The sequence below is a fragment of the Lagenorhynchus albirostris genome, chromosome 13, assembly GCF_949774975.1.
Source record: "Lagenorhynchus albirostris chromosome 13, mLagAlb1.1, whole genome shotgun sequence".
Taxonomy (NCBI): domain Eukaryota; kingdom Metazoa; phylum Chordata; class Mammalia; order Artiodactyla; family Delphinidae; genus Lagenorhynchus; species Lagenorhynchus albirostris.
In genome coordinates, this window is record NC_083107.1 from 68,937,795 (window position 1) to 68,957,000 (window position 19,206).

General features: G+C 53.9%; 1 protein-coding gene across 1 annotated transcript in view; it reads left to right on the forward strand.

The window, feature by feature from the left end:
* The window catches only part of CIB4 (calcium and integrin binding family member 4), a 91,882-nt gene extending 82,383 nt beyond the window's left edge, over positions 1 to 9,499 (forward strand). The window contains exon 7 of the mRNA XM_060169874.1: positions 6,849 to 9,499. Coding sequence (XP_060025857.1) covers positions 6,849 to 6,889 — 41 coding nt within the window. The 3' untranslated portion in view covers positions 6,890 to 9,499. The remainder of the gene's footprint in view (positions 1 to 6,848) is intronic.
* Positions 9,500 to 19,206: the final 9,707 nt, after the last annotated feature.

Below are 19,206 nucleotides of genomic sequence, written 5' to 3' on the forward strand. Positions count from 1 at the left end.
CACGAGCTGTGCTACCTGCTGTCAGGCCTTCCACCACAGAGCACATGCTGTGCTATCTCTAGCCTCTTCGGTCTTCTGTCAGTACTATCCTGGATAGAGCAGCTCTTCTGGGTGGAAAATGCTGGCCCAGGCTACGTGCTCTCTTCAGGTTGTAAGTAACAGGAATTTACCTGTGTAAAAGGCATCAGATGGGGGCTTCCTTGCTGACGCAGTGGATAAGAATCTGCCTGCCAATGCAGGGGACACGGGTTCGAGCCATGGTCTGGGAAGATCCTACATGCTGTGGAGCAACTAAGCCCGTGTGCCACAACTACTGAGCCTGCGTTCTAGAGCCTGCGAGCCACAGCTACTGAAGCCCGTGTGCCTAGAGCCCGTGCTCTGCAACAAGAGAAACCACCGCAGTGAGAAGCCTGTGCACCGCAATGAAGAGTAGCCCCTGCTCGCTGCAACTGGAGAAAGCCCACGTGCAGCAACGAAGACCCAACGCAGCCAAAAATAAATAAATAAAATAAAATAATTTTTTTTAAAGACAACAGATGAAGAGCAGCAGTACATTAGTTTTCCATCGCTGTGTAATAAGTCACCACAAACTTAGTGGCTTCAGATGACACATATTTATAATCTCACAGTTTCTGTGGGTTAAGAGTCTGGACACAACTTAGTCGGTTCCTCGCCTTAGCGTTTCACAAGGCTTTGGCTGGCCTGCGTGCTCGCCTAGAGAATGCTTGACGGGGGATGAATCTACTTACAAGCTCACTCCAGTTGTTGGCAGGATTCATCTCCTTGTGTCTACAGAGCTTAGAGCCCGGGCTTCTCTCTGGCTATTGACTGGAGGCAGCCCTCAGTTTCCAGAGGGTGACCTGTGCTTCTCGTCACATGGGCCTTCCAGCATGGCCACTTGCTTCTTGAAAGACAGCTAGGGAGTCTCTGGAGCCAGTCTGCTGGCAATATAACATATTGTAATCAGGAAATGACATCTCTGTTGCCAAATTCCACTGCTTAGAATTAAGTGCCCACCCACACAAGAGGGGTATGTGGATTATACAAAAGCGTGAACGCCAAGAGGTGCAGATCATGGGGGGAGGAGGCCATTGGAGCTTGTTCACTATAAGCAGCGTGGAACCCATGGGAGAAGTGAAGCAGGCCTCCCGAGAGCCTGGGCTGCAGCTGGAGGGTGGCCAGGAAGCGAGGTAGCTACTTCCTCCTTTTCTCTCTATTGCTGCCTGGTCTCTCATCTCTGCTTATCTCCGTGTGCCTCCTCTTTCTGCTGATCTGATTAAGCCTCTGTGTCTATGGGCCAGAGATGACCACCCTGGCCTCCACATGGCCTTTGGGCTTCACTATGACGGACCAGCCACAGCATCTCTGTTTCTCACTTCTGTTTTCTCAAGAGATGCTGATTGGCTCAGCCAAACCAGGGATCCAGCTGCCCCTAGGTTAGGGGACCAACCTTGTCCAATAAACCACAACCAAAAAGAAGCAGAGTCACAGAAATAAACATGGCTCCAGAGACCAACCACTGGGGGTGGAGATGCTGCTCAGAAATGGTAAAGAGTAGGCTGGGCAGATGTTCCAAAAGATGTCTGCCTCAGCTGTCTTTCCGTGGTTTCTAGAGCTAAACAAACAAAAACACCCAAACCTTCAGGGAACTTAGAAGAGTAGCAGGTTCTCTTGCTGTTCAAGCCTCAGGAGCTCAATTGTGTTCAGCTCAGGAAGGGGGAGAATGCCCTTCCTCCTGAAAAGTCAGACAGGGTCACATCGAGGAGCAGACACTCCCTGTCCCCCACACTGTCCCTGTATCTTCCCCCCGGCCCTCTCTCCAGGGCCCCTCGGGCAGTTTCCTTCCTCCTTGAGCTCAAGTACAAAAACAAAAAGCACAGAGCCTTCATGCAAATCAGCAGTGCGAATAGATGCCCGGGGACTCATAAACTCCAAGGCTTCATCAGCGAGACTCGGGCAAATCTGAATTCTCTTTGGGCTCAGAGGATTTGTTACCTCACAGAGCTGTCAGCAAGATTAAAGATGGGCCTGGTGCCTGGCCTGTGACGGCTGCTCTATACATTGAGGTGGTCGTGGTAGCAGTGAAGGAAGAAGAGGAGGAATAAAAAGAAGGGTCAGGAGAAGGAGGAAGAAAGGAGAGGATGGTGTTGGTGATGGTCTTGATGATCGTTCTTAGCCAAAGTCTGAAGACCTAACTCAGTGTTCTAACCCCTCATTACACCAAGTGTGGCCTAGGTACCAGCAGCATCAACGTTGCCAGAGAGCTTGCTAGAAATGCAGAATTTCAGGTCTCACCTTCCACTTACTGAATCAGAATCTGCCTTTTAACAAGACCCCCAGGTGGTTTCTCTGCACCTTAAAGTTTCAGAAGCATGGCTCTAACCCACTGGTTCTCCCACATGGCTGTTCACTGGGATTACCCCCGGAGTTTTTAAGGCCTATGGTCGCTTGGGTCCCAGCTGCAGAGATTTGATGTAATGGTGTTGGGTATGCCCTGGTTGGTGGGCTTTTCTAAAACTCTCTGGGTGATTCTTTTATATATATATATAAATTTATTTATTTTATTTATTTACTTCTGGCTGTGTTGGGTCTTTGTTGCTGCATGCAGGCTTTCTCTAGTTGCGGCGAGCGGGGGCTACTCTTCGTTGCGGTGCGCGGGCTTCTCATCGCGGTGGCTTCTCTTGTTGCAGAGCACGGGCTCTAGGCACACAGGCTTCCGTAGTTGCGGCACATGGGCTCAGTAATTGTGGCTTACGGGCTCTAGAGCGCAGGCTCAGTAGTTGTAGCACACAGGCTTCGTTGCTCCGCGGCATGTGGGATCTTCCCGGACAAGGGCTTGAACCCGTATCCCCTGCATTGGCAGGCGGATTCTTAACCACTGCACCACCAGGGAAGTCCTCCCTGGGTGATTCTAAGGTGCAGCAGAGTTTGAGAACTACTGCTCTGACCTACTGTATCAGTTAGGATTGCACTTAGTTATGTGTAAGAACATCCCTGTTTTAAAAAAAAAAAATCCTGGACTCAGGCAGTCCAGAGCTGAGGTAATGGCTCCCGGAAGCAACCGAGGGCCTGGCTCCTTCAAGCCTCCTAATCTCCCGTCTTTAATGGGACTGTTGTCCTCATGCCTACAGGCATCTCGTCATTCCAGGCAGGAAGAAAAAGGGACGTGAGAGGGGATAAGGACAAAATGGACGTTCAAAGTCACAGACGAAGTCTACTCTTCTTTTACAGACTTTCTTGGAAGCTCCACCCAGCAACTTTGGCTATAACTTCATTGGCTGGAACTGTGTTACATGGTCACGCATAGCCACAAAGGAGACTGGAAGGTTGAGTATTTTAAGCTGGACATGGCGTCATCGTGAACAAGAATTGCAATTCTGTTAGGAGGAAGGAAGGGGTGAATGGCTCTCGGTCAAGTCCAGCAGGCCAGCCACGCCTACCAGGACATACCCACTGGGCTCCAGTTTCTGCTTTGAGGGACCCTCCTGGCCTCCAACGGATCGATCCCCCTCTCTCAGCACCTCTGGGGAGACTTTCTACCTGTCAGAGACCAGCATCCCAGCACTACTTCCCGGCTCCAGTCGGCACGGCTTCCACCAGGTGTGAATTACCCTCAGCCAGAGCACCTGCAGCGGATCCTCCCAAACCTTCCCAGGATCTGACACAGGGATGCTAGTGGCTGGGAGAGGCGAAGAGGCAACTCAGTTCCGTGGGAATAGTGGCCTTGCCTCGCTCCATCCAATGAGCTAATTTTTGTGAAAGTACTTTGTAAATTGCAAAGAATAACATGACAGAGAGACTGGGATGATGATGGTCAGAGGCTTTTGGGGGGACATGAAGGCTGAGCACACCAGCTCTCTAATCTCCCTCGTTGCTGGGAAACAGCAAGAAGAAGACCCTCCTCTCCCCAGAGTGGCCGGACGCAGGTCATGAGGCTGCTGAGGCCACACGGGCTGGCCAGTTGCCTAGAGCTCCCTGCCCCCAGCCCTTTCCCAGGCTGTTCTGCCCTTGCACCACCGAAGAAGGAGAACTGTCCAGGACTACATTTTACTCCAGCAAATTATTCTGTTTTCAGGTGGCTTGGGACCAAAGCCATGTGGCTTTGCTGCAGTCTCTGCATATGGGAGCTGGGCCAGCAGGACTCCTGGGGACAATGCGGGGCCTCAGGGAGAGGCTGCAGAGCTTCTCATCAGCAGTGCAATGTCACTGCGGGGACCCGGTCCCCAGTCCCTCCAGTCCAGTGCTGGCCCCTCTGCACCTCCCCCCACCAGATCTGATCCATTACCCATGGCGTGTCATAGCAGAGCTGTGCAGGGAGAGCTCAGATGAACATCTTGGGCCTTAGCCTCCGGCCCCTGTGGCTGATAAACATTCAGCCAGGGGAGAGGCCCCTGCTTAAGGGGTTAGTGCTTAGTTGTACCTTCCACATCCATACCCTTCCTGGGGAAACAGAGACAAAAGTCTAGGCTCTACCACGGAAGGATCCTATGACATCAGCAAATGCACTCCTCCACTCTGGGCCCAGCTAAAAATTGGACATTTTAGAGTTATGAGTGATTGAGAGCATAGAGTCAGACTTCCTGGGTTTCCTCTTGTTTCCATCGCTTACCAATGTGTGACCTTGGGTGGTTCATTCATTCACTCACTCAACAAATATTCGTTGAGCACCTGCTCTGTTCCAGGCACTATTCTAGGAGTCAAGAATACAGTAGTGACCAAAAGATAAAACTTTCTGCCCTCGTGGAATTTCTGTGCTGGTGAAGGGAAATAAACAAGCTGACAAGTGAAACATATAGTGTGTTAGGTAGTCTTAGGTGTTGGGAGAAAACGAAGCAGAGAAAGGGACAGGAAGTGTAATTTTAGACAGGTTCTGAGCAGTGCCCTGGGGGAAGCTGGCATTTGAATAAAGACCCAAAGGAACTCTGGGGTGAGTGTGTTCCAGGAAGGGGGAACCACAGTGCAAAGGTCCTGAGGCAGGAGCGTGCCTGGCCCGATGGAGGAAGGGCAAAGAGGCAGAGTGAGGGCAGGGTGGGCCTCGGGGATCACTGTTGGGACCGGGCTGTCCTCTGGCTAAGATGGGAGGCTGTGAAGGATGAACAGGACCACTCTGGCTGCTGAGTGGAGAAGAGACTGAAGGGGGCAGACTGAGAACAGGGAAACTGGTTAGGAGGCTGCTGCGGGGTCTTAGAGAGCTGTGATGGTGGCTGGACCAGGGTGGAGGCAGTGCAGTGAGGAGGAGACCTCAGGCTGTGTTTACTGCCTCTGGAGCTAGACCTGGGAGGGAGAAGACAGTCAAGGATGACTCCAACCTGACTGGCCAAGAGACTGGAAGGGTAGAGTTACCCATTCGCCAAGGGGCAGCTCTGAGTGCTGCAGGTTAGGGGCCAGGGTGGAGGGGGGCGTGTCAGGAGTTGGGTTTGGACAGGTTGAGTTTAAGAGAACTGTTAGTCCTCCAGGTAGAGAGGGCAGGAACGCAGGTGGATATATGAGCCTGGAGTTCAGGGAGAAGCCCAGCCTGGAGACACAAATTTGGGATTCATCAGTGTACTGATGAGGTAATAGGCTGAAATGAGATTAAGGAAGTAAACATGGTTATTTAATCTCTGTGTGTCTCAGTTTCTGCATCTGTGTTATGAGAATTAAATGCAGTGAAATACAAAGCACTTAGACCATAGCCTGGCCCCTCTGTTTGTCATGGTGGTAATTATTGTACCTGCCTAAGTTGACTGCATTTACTACAGGGCTGATGAGCGGTTCAGGGACTGTGTTGGGTGTCCCAGGGGAGGGCTGTCAAGAATGTCAGTACCATTGTCTCATCCTGGCACTCAAGGCCCTTTGCAGTTTGGCGCACCTTCCAGACAATCTCTGACCTTCTGCCAAGCCTCCACTCCCCTCAAAACTAACTGATCACCTGGCGTTGTTCCTTCTCTGCCACTGTCCCCAGTGACCCTGACCCTGACACCTCCTCCAATTGCCATCCCTGCAGTCCCATTTAGTGCTGCTCTGATGCCTCTTCTTCCAAGAAGTCTTCCTCATTCACACCCTCAACCCCAACCAGACAAGAACACGCCCATCGGGAAACGCTTGGGGTCCTTGGGATGCCTGTTCCTCTCTTCCTGGAGCCAAGCCACTCGGGCACCTGACGGTCTCCCCTGCACCCCAACCCAGCCTGGGAGCTCCCTGTCGGCAGGACCAAGCCTGGTGCATCTCTGTGCCTGATGCAGGGTGACAGGAGCAGGGACTTGTGCCCAGGTCCTCTGGCTCCAAAGCCAGGCTGCTTCCTACTCCTCCTTGCTGCCCAACTCCTAGCCACCAAAAGATATACTGACCTGTAAGTTCCAGGGTTGGAATTTCCACAGCATGATGGTAGATGTGGGACCCGGGGGCCAGCCTAGCCAGGTCTGAATGCCAGCCCTTTCACTTCCTGGCTGTGTGGACAAACCAGAAAACCCTCTGTGCCTCAGTTTCCCTTTGGTAAAGTGAGACTCATAAAAAGTTAATTGTGAAGATTCAGTGAGTTAAAACAGGTGAAGATCTCAGGAAAAGTCTGAGCAGGTAGTACAGACCCAACCAATGCCTATTATTATTATTATTATTATTATTATCATTAAGCACCACCTTTGCCTGCAGCCTGCCCTGCCGTTGCTGAGCCCCACCCCTTAGGCCTGCCCAGGTCTCCCTGAGTCCCAGGTTCTAGGCCCACCTGGTATAGTTGGGCTCTGCGGGGCCACCCAGGGGCTGGTGGGAGTCTGTAGGTCCTGGCTGGTGCCGTGGCCCCAGGACTCTTGGAGGCCGAGGAAGCCCCTTTCCTCTCACCCTTCCTCTCAGGCCCCGCCTCCTCTTTGCAGATTTTAATGAGAATGGCTTCATCGACGAGGAGGACCTGTAGAGGATCACCCTTCAACTGCTCAACAGAGACGACGCGTCAGAGGACCTGCTGACCGACCTCAGCAGCCACGTGTGTGCCCTGGGCCGCGGGACGGTGGCTGGCGTGGGCCCCGCCATCACCTGAAGCCTCTTGATGGCAGGCAGGGTGAGGGGCACTGAGGGATGGGTGCTCACTGGAAGCAACTACTCCCAATTTTCTGTCCTTCCTCCAGGATCATGACTCCCTTCCTGGGTCTCCAGTAGCCCACCCCCAGGGGCCCTCCCAGCAACACTGCAGCCACTGCAGGCAGGTGGGCCAACAGCAGGTCAGCCTCAGGTGCACACTTCACAACATCCCCTCTCCTACACCAGCACAACGCCCAGGTGTCCTAGAGTGACAGTCCAAAGTACGGCAGGACATGAAGACAACCATGGACCCATTTGTCCTAAGGCCATGAGAACATTTTGGTCTGGATGGGAAGTAGGAGCAGATAAAACCATGAGGGCTCATCGCTGCCTCCCCACCCTGACTGAGCCCCTTGTAGTGCAGAGCCCCTGCCTGTGACTGGGTGACAACAGCGGGTGGGGGATGTCACCCTGTCCATGACCGCACACCCGTTCTCACTGCCAAGTTTGTCCTGGAGGCACCAAGAGGACTCTTCCCATGATGAGACCAGCCCACAAGGTCCCAGACAGCCACGCACATGACCTCATCTCTCTGCACCTCCGTGTCCTTGTCTGGGGCAGGGATAGAGCACCTGCCTCCCAGGGGACTCCAGGGACGCTGAGCACCCAGCGAGAGCTTGGCTCACGGTAGCTCTCAGCATGTGCTGATTGCCCCCCACGCCTGCACCCCCATCTCCCTTTCTGATTCTCTCGCTGCTTCTGCACCCCTGTCCAGGTCCTGAATGAGTCAGATCTGGACAATGACAACATGCTGTCTTTCTCAGAGTCTGAACACGCGATGGCCAGATCTCCGGACTTCATGAAGTAAGGTGTTCTGGAGTGAGGGGGGGATGCCCAGCATAGTGGGGGACAAGAAGCCCCCCCCCACAGTCTCCCTCGGCCAATGGGACACCTTGGTCTTCCCAGTGAGGTCATGAGTTTCCAGGGCAATTCGCAGATTCTTTCAGAATCAGCAAAACTGGAGCTTCTGAGAAATGAGGTAACCTGGAAAGAGACAGGGAGTGGGGTTTCAAAAGGCAAAGGGGAGATTGCATTCCAGGCTTTGCAAACGACGTGGGTGGTCCAGACGTCAGGCGCAGTCCCTCTCCAGCCAACACAGAGCCCGCTGGGCTCCAGGACTGACCTGGGGAGTTGCCCTTGCCCCTGTTGGCCCTGCTGCCGTGCCACCACAACCTCCAGTGGTCACTGGGAGCTGGGGATTGGCATGGAACTGTGGGGGGGAGCGGCAGGGATGAAGATGCTGGTGATAGAGCTCAGAGAAGAGCTCAAGCATTTCCAAACCTTCCATCAGGCGGAAGGGGGCCTTAATGGTCGTTAGCTGTCCAAACTCCTTTGAGACAATCGGCCATCTCCATACTGGCTGTATTTAACAGTCTTATTTGGGTCCTTCCAGTTGTGGGAAACATACCACCGCTGAAGGCAGCCCGTTTCATGAGGAACAGCCCTTTTAGGGCAATCTTCTCGCACTGAGCTGCATCTGTTTGCCTGTGTCTGCTACTCCTGGGCCCTTTCTGCCCTTGGTCTTCAGTCTAGGTGACTTTGGTAGCAAGGAAGAGTGCCCACTCAAAATGGTTTAACAAACCACTCAAAAAAGAACAAAGACAGCTAGACCTCAGAGAGCACCTGGTCGGGGGCCCAGAGTCTCTACCTCTGTCCTCAGCAACTCTGCACTTTGCTTTACGTGCAACCAGCCATCTCTGCTTTGTCAGACGTGAGGCCAAATGTGGCCTCCACAGCGGCCAAGTTTATGTCTGTTTGGCTCAGTGAATGTCCCTCAGCTCTGGCTCCAAATTCGCAGAGAATCTGATTGGCCAGCTCCAGGCAGGTGTCCAGCCCTCTTCCAGCTGCCTGGCTGGAGCAGAGGGCCCTCTATCCCAACATGGCTGCCAGAGGGCTTAGCCTGGGCAGACTCTCTAAAAGAGGATCCACACTTGGACCACCACCACCTCCCCCAACCGAGGTAATTCCTCTTCCTCCATAACAGCCCAGCACATGACTGGAGCTGGAATCCTGTCTGCCTTGAGTTTTTTCTTTGAATCTCTCCCGTTTCTTTCCACTGGTTCCAGCACCACAAGGTTCGGACAGCCTTTGCATTCTAGAGCTGCTCAAAGGAGGCTTTGAGTTGGCTTGGGAGAGCTGCAGACTGGCCATCACTCAGAGAAAGGGACACAAGAGGTGTGAACCCAGAAATCAGAGGGGGCTTTACAGCTGCAGGCTCGAGGTGGCTAATGGAATTCTTTCTTTCAGCTCCTTTCGGATTCACTTCTGGGGGTGCTGATGTGGCCCCAAATATCTGCTCTGGCGGCCTTGAGGGGGACCCCTGGAACTAGGAATTCAACCCCCTGCGGGAGGGGCGCTGGGGGAAATCTGATTAGAAGAATGACTTTGTCCCCATCCCTCCCTCCCTTCTAGAATATTGTTTATTCAATAAAGCAGAAGAAAAGCCTTTCCCTTTTTCCATCAGTTCATCATTTTTTGAGTGCAGGGTCATATAGAAGGACTTTTTATTAAGAACTGCTCATTCCAGGGCTTAAGTTCTCCAGTGATGCCAAGACTGGGATGGCCAGTCCTTTTGAGGTCAATACATGTCACAGCAGGGACCAGGTCAAATGGGATGAAATTCACCAGGAAAATACACGTCCTGCCCTCCCTTCCCTGGAGCCTCCGCCCAGCCTCTCTTCTCAACTCTCGGGTGCAGGCTGTACAGAGCTACGCGCTGAGCAGTCTTTCCAATTGGCGCCTGGCTTCCCAAGATATCTTGGCCCCCCCGACACCCCTGCACCCTCGGGATGCGACAGTGTGTGACCAGCGATCAGGGTTTATTTGCTTTGCCCTTCAGCCAAACCCTGGAATGAATTTGGCCACCACAGGGGCTCTTTGGGGCCCAGCTGCTCTGGCGCTCAGGAGAGGCCCCTTAGGGGTTCTCTGAAAGCTGTCAGATGCCTACCTGATGCCCTCAGAGGAGGAGGTGTCTACATGCTGGCTCACAGGGGAAGGTCTGTTTCACCCTCCGTGTACTTGAACCTGCTGTGGTTGCCTTGCCTTTAGGGGAAATAAGAGCCCTATGGAGTCCCTTGATCAAATCCAGGAGGTGCTGGAATGTTGGAGAATTCCTATGGTGTGGGTACACACCTGACCCAAGGTTCCCATTCTAGATCCTGTCTCCAGAGGGGCTGTCCCCTGCATCCTGTGCCCTGTCCCGCAGACAGGAGGCCTCCCAGGAGGTAGTAGGCAGCGGCCTCCAGACCCCGAACCTCCCAGGCCACGTCCAGATGTGACCTAGGAACCCAGTGTCCACTCTGGCGTAAAGGTCCCTGATGCACAGCGATGCCTTGAAGAGTGTCTTAGTCTCAGGTCCCTTACCTCCTGTCCCCTTCTAGAAACAGTCCCAGGGGTAGGTCCCAAATCAGACTGTCCCTGCCAGTCTGGGAAGAATGCAGAAGGTGGTTTCTTCTCTCAGGCACCACAGGGCCCTCCGGGATCTGCGTCATCCCCACCCCACAGGGACCACAAGCAGAGTGTGTAGTGGAAATAGCAGAGCTTGGGAGTCAGACAGGCCTAGGTTCGAATCCTGTCTGCGCCACTTCTCAGCTGCATGAGTTTGGACAATTCTTTCCACCTCTGAGCCTTGGTGTCTTTATCAGTAAAGTGGGGGCAACACCCCCACTCTCACAGGCTACTGTGTGAATGAAATGCGGCTGAGCCGAGACTCAAGTGGGAATTCCTTTGCATCTGACACCGGCGCAAGCATTCCAGGGCCACTGCACCCTCCTTCTCAGACATGGCATAACGGAACTTCCTTGATTATCCCATTGGAAGCAGATGGGACGTATCTCTTGCCTGAGTGACCGGCCACCGAGACTCAGGAGCCCTACAGGCCCCAGGGGAGAGGTGTGTGGGTCCAGCCGCGTGCTGACACCGCCTTTTCTTGGCTCTAACACCTGGGGTGAGCATTCCACAGGCCCCTCAGACACCGTGCTGTGTGGCCCTCAGTGCTGTCCTGCTGTGGCCAAGTGGTCCTGGGGCTCAGAGGATAGGAATGTGGGATGGTCACGGATAAAGATTTTATTCCAAAAATCCAACCTGGTGATGCCGTGGCTCTCAGGCATCAGGCTCTGAACTCGAAGTAGCAGTCCCGCGTCTGCCGCTCCTGTGGGGAGACCCTCTTCCCTGATGGGAATGTCTGGTAGGTTCTCAGGGGATACTCTTTTTTTTTTTTTTTTTTTTGCGGTACGCAGGCCTCTCACTGCTGTGGCCTCTCCCGTTGTGGAGCACAGGCTCTGGACGCGCAGGCTCAGCGGCCATGGCTCACAGGCCTAGCCGCTCCGCGGCATCTGGGATCTTCCCGCACCGGGGCACGAACCCATGTCCCCTGTATCGGCAGGTGGACTCTCAACCACTGCGCCACCAGGGAAGCCCAGGGAATACTCTTAAAAGGTGCCACTTCTTCTTCAGCCCCAGAGGAGGCCTAGGAGTGAGGATGGAGCTAGTGTTATGCAGTGAACCAGGTAGGGAGGGTGAAAAAGGCCCACTTCCCAGCCTGTGCTGCCGATGACCCTGCCGGCTGCCCGTCAGCTTGACAGGTCAGAATGACTTGTGTTTGCACAGCGTACAGTGGTTAAGAGCAAAGACATAGGTGTCAAGAAGCTGGGATGGATTCTGGCCCAATTCCTGCTAGAAGTGTACACATGTAAAGATGGACTAATGTCGGTACCTCCCTCCTAGCTCTGTTTTGAGGAGGAGATGAAGTAATGCGTACAAAGCACTTAACATGATGCTGAACAAGGAGCAAAAACACTCAACAAGTGTTATAAGAAATGTGCTGCTGCTACTGATGATGATGGTGATGGTGGCGGTGACCATGGTGATGGTGGCGGTGACAGTGACGGCAGTGGACCTCAGGGAAGGACAGGGACTTTCCCCAGGCCACAGAGATGATCGGGGTAAAGCCTGAGTGCAGCCTCTTACTCCCAACCACCTAGTTGGTCCCCTGTGTTAGATGTGAAGCTGCCAGGCAGTTTGGAGAAGGAACAGAGCTGGGCGTCCTGGGGTCCCACAGCTGCAGGAGAAGCAGATCCTGCCCGGAGAGGTCTCAAGGGACACTTGTCCCCAGACAAGGCCCTGCACTGTCTCCAGGGATGGACTGACTCAGAGCCACCCCAAGGGTGGAGATGGCCAACCTAGAATCCTAGAGTTGGCGTTGGGAGATCCGGGTTCCCTCCAGGTCTGCCTTCAACCAGACTTGCCGTGGCACAAGTTCCCGAGGCCACTGTGGAGTCTCAGTTTCCATATTTAGAAAATGCGTCCATCTGTCCTGCACAGAAGAACCTATAGAGGATGTTAAGTTGTAGCTTTAAAAACCATTAAACTCTATGGAAAGGGTTGCTGCCTTATCCATAACAACAATGGCAAGGCTCGGGGCTCTTGAGGCGAGCAATGGGTCAGCACGGAGTTGGAAACCCAAGATCTGCCCACTGACCTCCCGATGCCCCCTACTCCACAGGACACCTCACAGCATAGACTTCTGATCTCCCTGCCTGGGTGGCAGGAGGGAGAGTGAGGAAACCACACGCCCGATTATCTCACAGGGCAGAGCTGGCCTTCCCCGGGAGAAGAAGCTCTCCTAGATAAAAGCAGCAAAGGGTGGACAGGAAGGAACTTTCACATTTGTTAGAGGGACGGTTGGACTTTGAAAAATATGTTCACGTCCCTAAAAGAACATTTTCTGAGTCTGGGCTGGGGCTGGGGAGACAGCCCTGCTTTGTGTAGTACCCTCTGGGCCCACCAGAGGGCAGACGCTCCTTGCTGCACCGAGGGGCTGTGCTGGCGTTTGGACGAGTGTAGCTGCAAGGCTGCCATTGCAGGGGGAGAAGCCTGCAGACTCAGGCCAGCAAGGATTATGGGGTTTGCTCCCAAACTCCCAGGGCAACTGAAAATGCTCTTCCTGATTCCGCCCATTCAGGTTCCTGGCATCCCTCCTGAGGCTGCTGAAATCTTGACCCCCTCGCTCTGTAACTGTCACCCTGTGTATTGTGGGGTAAAGTCTTAACTCATCACCCTCTGCGACCAAGGGGCCTAGTGGGAGGGACAAGAGCAGGGCGAGCAGAGACGCTTGGGGACACAGAGAGCACAGCAGACACGGCTCACAACCCCTGGTTAACTGAGACTCACACAGAGAGAACCAAGACTTGTTTGGGGAAAGGGAGGGGAGAGGAGGGGCGAGTCGGTGACATCAGAGAGCATGGGAATCAGACTTCGGGCAAATAAGAGATCAAAGCTCCCCAGTCAGCACAGCCTCCCCTGGGCTCCCCGCCCTCTGAAACCTGGCCCTGCCCCCATGTCGCCACTGAGGTCACTCTTGCCGAGGTCACCAGTAGCCCTCCTGCAGCGCTGGACACCGTGGACCGCTCTCTTCTTGAAATATCACTCGTGGTTTCTATTACTCTGCTCTCTTGTTCGCTGTTGGTTTTCACCAACACCTCTGTCCTTTCCTTCTCAGTCTCCTTCTCATCATGTTCCCTCTCTGCCCACTTCCTCTGGGGTCTGTCCAGGGCCCACCCAGTCTTCCTGGTGATGGCCTCCATGCCGTGGCTTAACCTTCACCTGTGTGTGCAGGACCCCTGGTCTCCAGCTCCAGCTCAGAAGTTCCCTCCAAGTTTCAGACTCCTGTGTACGGTTGCACACTATGCATCTCCCTGGGATGTCCCCCAGGCCTCACCTCCCACCTCCACCTTCCCCAACAGTCTAGTCCCACCTCCGTGAAGAGCACTCCGCGACGTCCAAGACAGAACGGGCATCCCTCTCCCCCAGCTTCATCGCTCACATCCGGTCAGCCAGCAAGCCCTGCAGCTGCGTCCCCGCCACCTGAGCTCAAGCTGCATCGCCTTTCGCCTGGCCCGCGGCAGCAGCCTCCTCCCTGCTCTCCTACCTGCACTCGTACCTCCGGCCCATTTTCCACACTTACAGCCAGACTGAACTTTCTGAAGTCAGCTCCTTAGCGTGGCAAGCAAGGCTGTCAGTGACCTGACCCTTGCCTCTGTCTCTGCCTCATCAGTTACCCTACAGCCCGGTTGTGAACAGCCGTTGCGGTTCCTGTGTGTAATTGCTCTTCCTGCCTTCCACCCCGCCTTTCCCCTCACTCTCCCCACTGGCGTCTTGCCCTGTGCCTTCTGCCATCAGGAATGACAAACCTGTCCACCACCACCCCGTCCCCTGCTCCGAGCCTCCCGGTACTAAAAGGCCCTTTAAGACTTGCCTACATGTCACTTCTTTGAAGAAGCCTTTCCTTGCCGCCTCTTCTAAGTCTAGGTGGGTCCCACTCTCTGTTCTCTCTGTGCCCTAAACCCCTTCCACCAATCTCACCCTGTCCTGCTACTGTCCACTTACATCTTGTCTCCCTGCTAGACGGGGAGCTTCTCAAGGGCAGAGTTTGATCACATCTTACGTTTGATCCCCAGTTCTCCGAACCGCATCAGGCACATGGTCTGTGGGCAGGAAATGTCTATTAAACAAATGACAAGGTGAGTAGCTGACGTTCCAACAGTACCAGTGATGTTACGGTGGGACCTACAGACACAGACACTGAAAGCCAGTGGCCATGCTCCAGGGCCCTCCAGTGCATCTCCTGAGACCACCCTACTGCAATGCTTGACGTCTTACTTCCTCTCAGTTGAGCTCCCTCCCCGACGTGAAAACATTCCCAGGGAAGCCCCAGAAAGTGCAGGGAGCCGGCCAGGCCACTGCCAGTCGAGGGCTTCTCCATTTCAGGAACTCGTCCTGCACCAGAGGCCAAAGCACAGCGAGGCCTTTGAAGACGTGCGTCAGTATGACCTCTGAGGGCTGCCCTGGGCCGCAGGCTCCTCACAGGTAGAACGGGTGTTGGCCTAGAGTTAGAAAGAAATGCATGATTTCATCTTTGGATGAAAGGCAAGAAAGTTAAGCATCGTGGTTACTGATGCACCTTCCAATGGCTTTGCACTGTAGGCAGAACAGGAGTCCTGCCCCAGTTCCTGGTCCTACCCTCCCTCCGCAGCTCTACCTCCCCGCGATCCTGCAGCATTCAAGGCTAGCCCGGGGCCAGAGCAGTGAGCGACGGGGCTGCAGAGTGGGCAGCAGAGGGGAGAGACCCTCCACTGGACTCAGGCCTTTCTCCAGCCTCACCTCTCTTGTCCCTTGCCTTCTTTCTGCCCTGGGTGCCTTGACCATGGTGGTCCTAACCCTCTCCCTCCTGCCTCAGTGACCCTTCCTGTTGGCCCCTCCTGAGTTCCTTGCTGGCGGCCACGTCTCCTGTCCTCGAAAGACGGTGGGGTCGGTGAGTGCCTGCGAGCCTGTGGGGTCGCCTTGGCCACTTTCAGGACGGAGTCCTCCTCTTTGCCATGGCCTTCCTCCTCCTGGGCTGCAGCGCCCTCTCCTGCCTCACCAAGGCCTCACTCCTCCATCCGTCCCTCCCTGTCTCTCGGCCTCTGTCCCCCCTCCCAGCCATCTGGGATCTCTCCTGCTCCCCTAGTGTCTTCTCCTCTGCCCACAGACATTCAAAGCTTTTCCTAGATTGCAAAATTCCACACTTGGCCTTGCTGCTTTCTACAACCCTTTCTCTTCCTTTATTTCCAAATTTCTCCAAGGAATCCTCTTCACTACTTTCTGCCTTCATTTCTTCTACTCCTATGCTTTCCTCCTGACCCGTCACTTGAATGCGTGCTTTTTCATGAAGGTCATATGAGATCATCCAGTCGCCACATCCAACAGCCTTGGCCCCCACTCCCTCTCTGCAACGTTCGCACTGGTGAAGAAACTCATTTGGAAGAAGCATCACCTAAGATCAAGAGGCAGAGCCCCTGGAAGTTCTTTGTGCCGTGGGTGAAATGTCATAAACAGAGCAGTACCACCGTCTAGAAGTCAAAGACAAGCGGTTGGGAGGTGCTTCCTCCTTCACGGCGATGAGTCGCTCCGTGTGGAGGGAACTGTCCACCAGCCGTCTCCAGCCCCCACTTGCTCTTCCACATTAGAAGTGGAGGAACATCTACCTGGGGGGGCGTGAAGCCCACTCTCCCTCCCTCTTTTGCTTGGAAGCAAGGAAGGCCACCCTGCTCCTCCATGCCCTTTGGGGGACCCACTCTGCCCTTCAGGAGGAAAGCCTGCCCGGCCCGGCCATCTCATCCGGGCTCAGCGTCAGCCCCACTCTCCGACGCCAGCTTCCCCTCGTTTATCTTTTCTCTCAAGTGGTTCAGAACGCAGGGGATGAAAGAGGTGCCGGTCACCAGCTGTTGCCGCACTCCAACACAGAGAAAATGAAGCAACAGAATGAAAACTAAAGAAACAACCGTCTACAGCGCTCTGCAGAGAAAAGAGCATGACCCGAGAATATCGAACTAGCCAGCCACCTAGGTATAAAGGCAGCTGCATGAAAAAACTCAGGAAATAAAGCACCCAAAGCTCTTCTTGAAAGCAGTGCTCAATGATGAAATCCTGCCAACTAAGAGATGGTTCAAAAGCAAAAACTACTCAGGAATGTAGAACCTCTGTAAGAATGACTGGTGGTTACTTCACATCTATTTAAGTGCAGAGAACCAAGAATAGCTACTAGGTGAAGACTGGCTGCAGAAAAGAATGTAAATGTTATAAAACCTGTCAAAGGAAAAAATAATTTAAGCAATAAAAGTTGGGGGTGGGTGGGTGGAGGGGAGATGGGCGTGCACTTAGAATTTCTAAAGCATAGTTCAACCCGTGGCATCTAAAATCGAAACACGTTGGTGAAAATAACACAATGTAATTACTCTAACCCCTTAACGGTGCTTATTCTCTATCCCTCAGAGGGAACTTTTAGAAACGGAGATCTCTTATGATGAATTAGCATTTATCTAAAATCTGTTCTTCCACTTTACTTCGGTATCTTTCTCTTCAGTTAAGTTTGAGTAACATTAAATTTCATGCTTTTCATTTTAAAATAGTAAGTATGGTAAGATCATATTTTTATAAAATTGCTCACTTATCTTTCTATCCATGGACCCATCCACCCATCCATTTAGCCTTTTATCTGACTATACACATAAAAAGAAAGCTAAAATGATTTTTAGGTTAATTCTAGGTGTTTGGATTTGGGGTGATTTGTTGCGTTCTTCTTTACCTGCACAGGTAATACTTTTTAAGAGAGTCAGATGGCATTAAGAGTTACTTTATCGGAAACCCACTGTGTGCCGGTGCGATGCTAGGTGTCGAGAATACAAAAGCCTGCATCGCTCAGCCCTCCTTCCTCCTGCCTCCCCCTCATTCGGTATTTATTGAGTCCTGGTGTGTGTGTGCAAAAATGGTGCTGGCAGTCAAGGCTCTTCAATGCAGGAGGGAAGGCCCATTCCCCTGAAGGTCGGGTGGGGAGAGTACTGGTGGAGCTCCATGAAGGGGTCTCCATGGGGGAAGGCTTTGAGGATAACCTCAGCGTGGAGGAGGATGGACTGCAGTCTGGCTCTCTTCCCCTGCTCATCTCCTAGGTGCTGGTGTTGCCCCAGGGTCCTCTTCTCTCTTCAGGGACCCACTCCCTGGGGGAGAGCTCGTCCACGTTAGACTTCCAACACCGAGGACACCCAGATCGGTGTCTCCAGCTCCGACCCTCCTCCCGGCTACAGATCCACACACCCAGCTGCCCAGCGAGCGCTTGCCCGGGGCCCAGACTCAGCACAACTGAAGACAGCCTGCTTCTCCTCCTGGCCGTCTCCATCCTGGCTAACACCGCCTCACCTACCAGAAACCGGGCATCACCCTGCCAACCGTCACGTCCAGCCTCTCCCTAAGTCCTGCTTTTGCTCCCTCCTTAGTGACTTTCCCACTGTCCTCCTCCATCCCATGGCTACCAGTCCTCCTCTTGCTTACCTGGACAGCCTCAGATCTCCTAGCTAGTCCCCTAGACCAAGTGTCACCCCTGCAGCCTGTCGTCCACACTGATGCCAGAGTGACCTTTCATCATCTGATCACCATGGCTCACCTCTCTTTTCACTTCCCCTCGGGCGCCCTATGCCCCGGAAGTGTTACTCACATCCCTGGGGCCCCACGTGCTCTCCAAGCCTTCACACACGTTTCCTCTACCTGCATCTCCTCCTGCCTCCTGGGGCATCTCGCCCTCACTCACAGAGCCAGGCTCCCTGTCGCCTCCCCTGGCCACCCACCCTCTGCCCAGCATCTCTGCCTCACAGCAGGATTACGATCCTTCATCGACACCAAGGTCCACATGAGCTCAGCTCCTCTGCTAATGACTGTTCTCTTCTATCCTCAAAACCTACACAGCCCCGACACATGACAAGTGCTCAGTAACGTTCACTGAAGGAGGCCGAAGTCCAGAAGCCGGGGGCACCATTTCCTGGAACGCTGGGCTCCAGAGAGTCCCACCCACAGGGGCGTCTGCGCACCTCAAAGAAAGGAGCTATAGAAAAGTGACATGTCATCGTGATTGTCTTTGCCACCCCCAGGCTCTCTGCCACACTCCTCCTCTGCTCCCTGCTTTCCCACCTTCTCTGAAAGCCGAGATATTTGCATCCCAATAGAAGAGAAGCCCTCTCCTCCGCAATCCTCCTAAGGTTCTGCGTGGGTTCTGGGTTCCATTCAGCCCCTCTTGCTGTGGGCGGGGACCCGTGCACACGCACGTGTGTGTGTGTGTGTGTGCGCGCGCATGCGCGTGCCCATGCACACGGTCATATTTATTTAGCCCTCGGAGGGCACGCCTTGACTAGTAGGTCTATGTCCCTGTACGCACTTGCATTTGCGAGCTGTGAGCATGACAGTGCGGTTCCATGGTAGAGCCCCGTTTTTGTTGGGTGTGTGGCACGCCATGGTGGAGAGGACAGAGGGGGACGGCATGTTTCACAATGGGGCATCGAATGGTCCCTACGGACCCTCACACCTCCTCCTCGACCCCTTCATCCATCCCTGCCCCTCACCCACCTGCGCACCACACAAGCTTGGAGAAGGTGCTCAGCCCGGTCCACAGTCAAAGCCCCCCTGTGGTTACTGTGCACGCAGGGAGCCATCCCTCCCCGCCTCCTAATAGCACTGCTTGGTCCCCCAGCTAACATTCAAATTAATTACCGTTCACCATCAGGGATCCCACGAGCAGCTTATTCACTAATTAACTTGTTACTGTTCAGCCTGTTCTCATTCCAAGAGCAC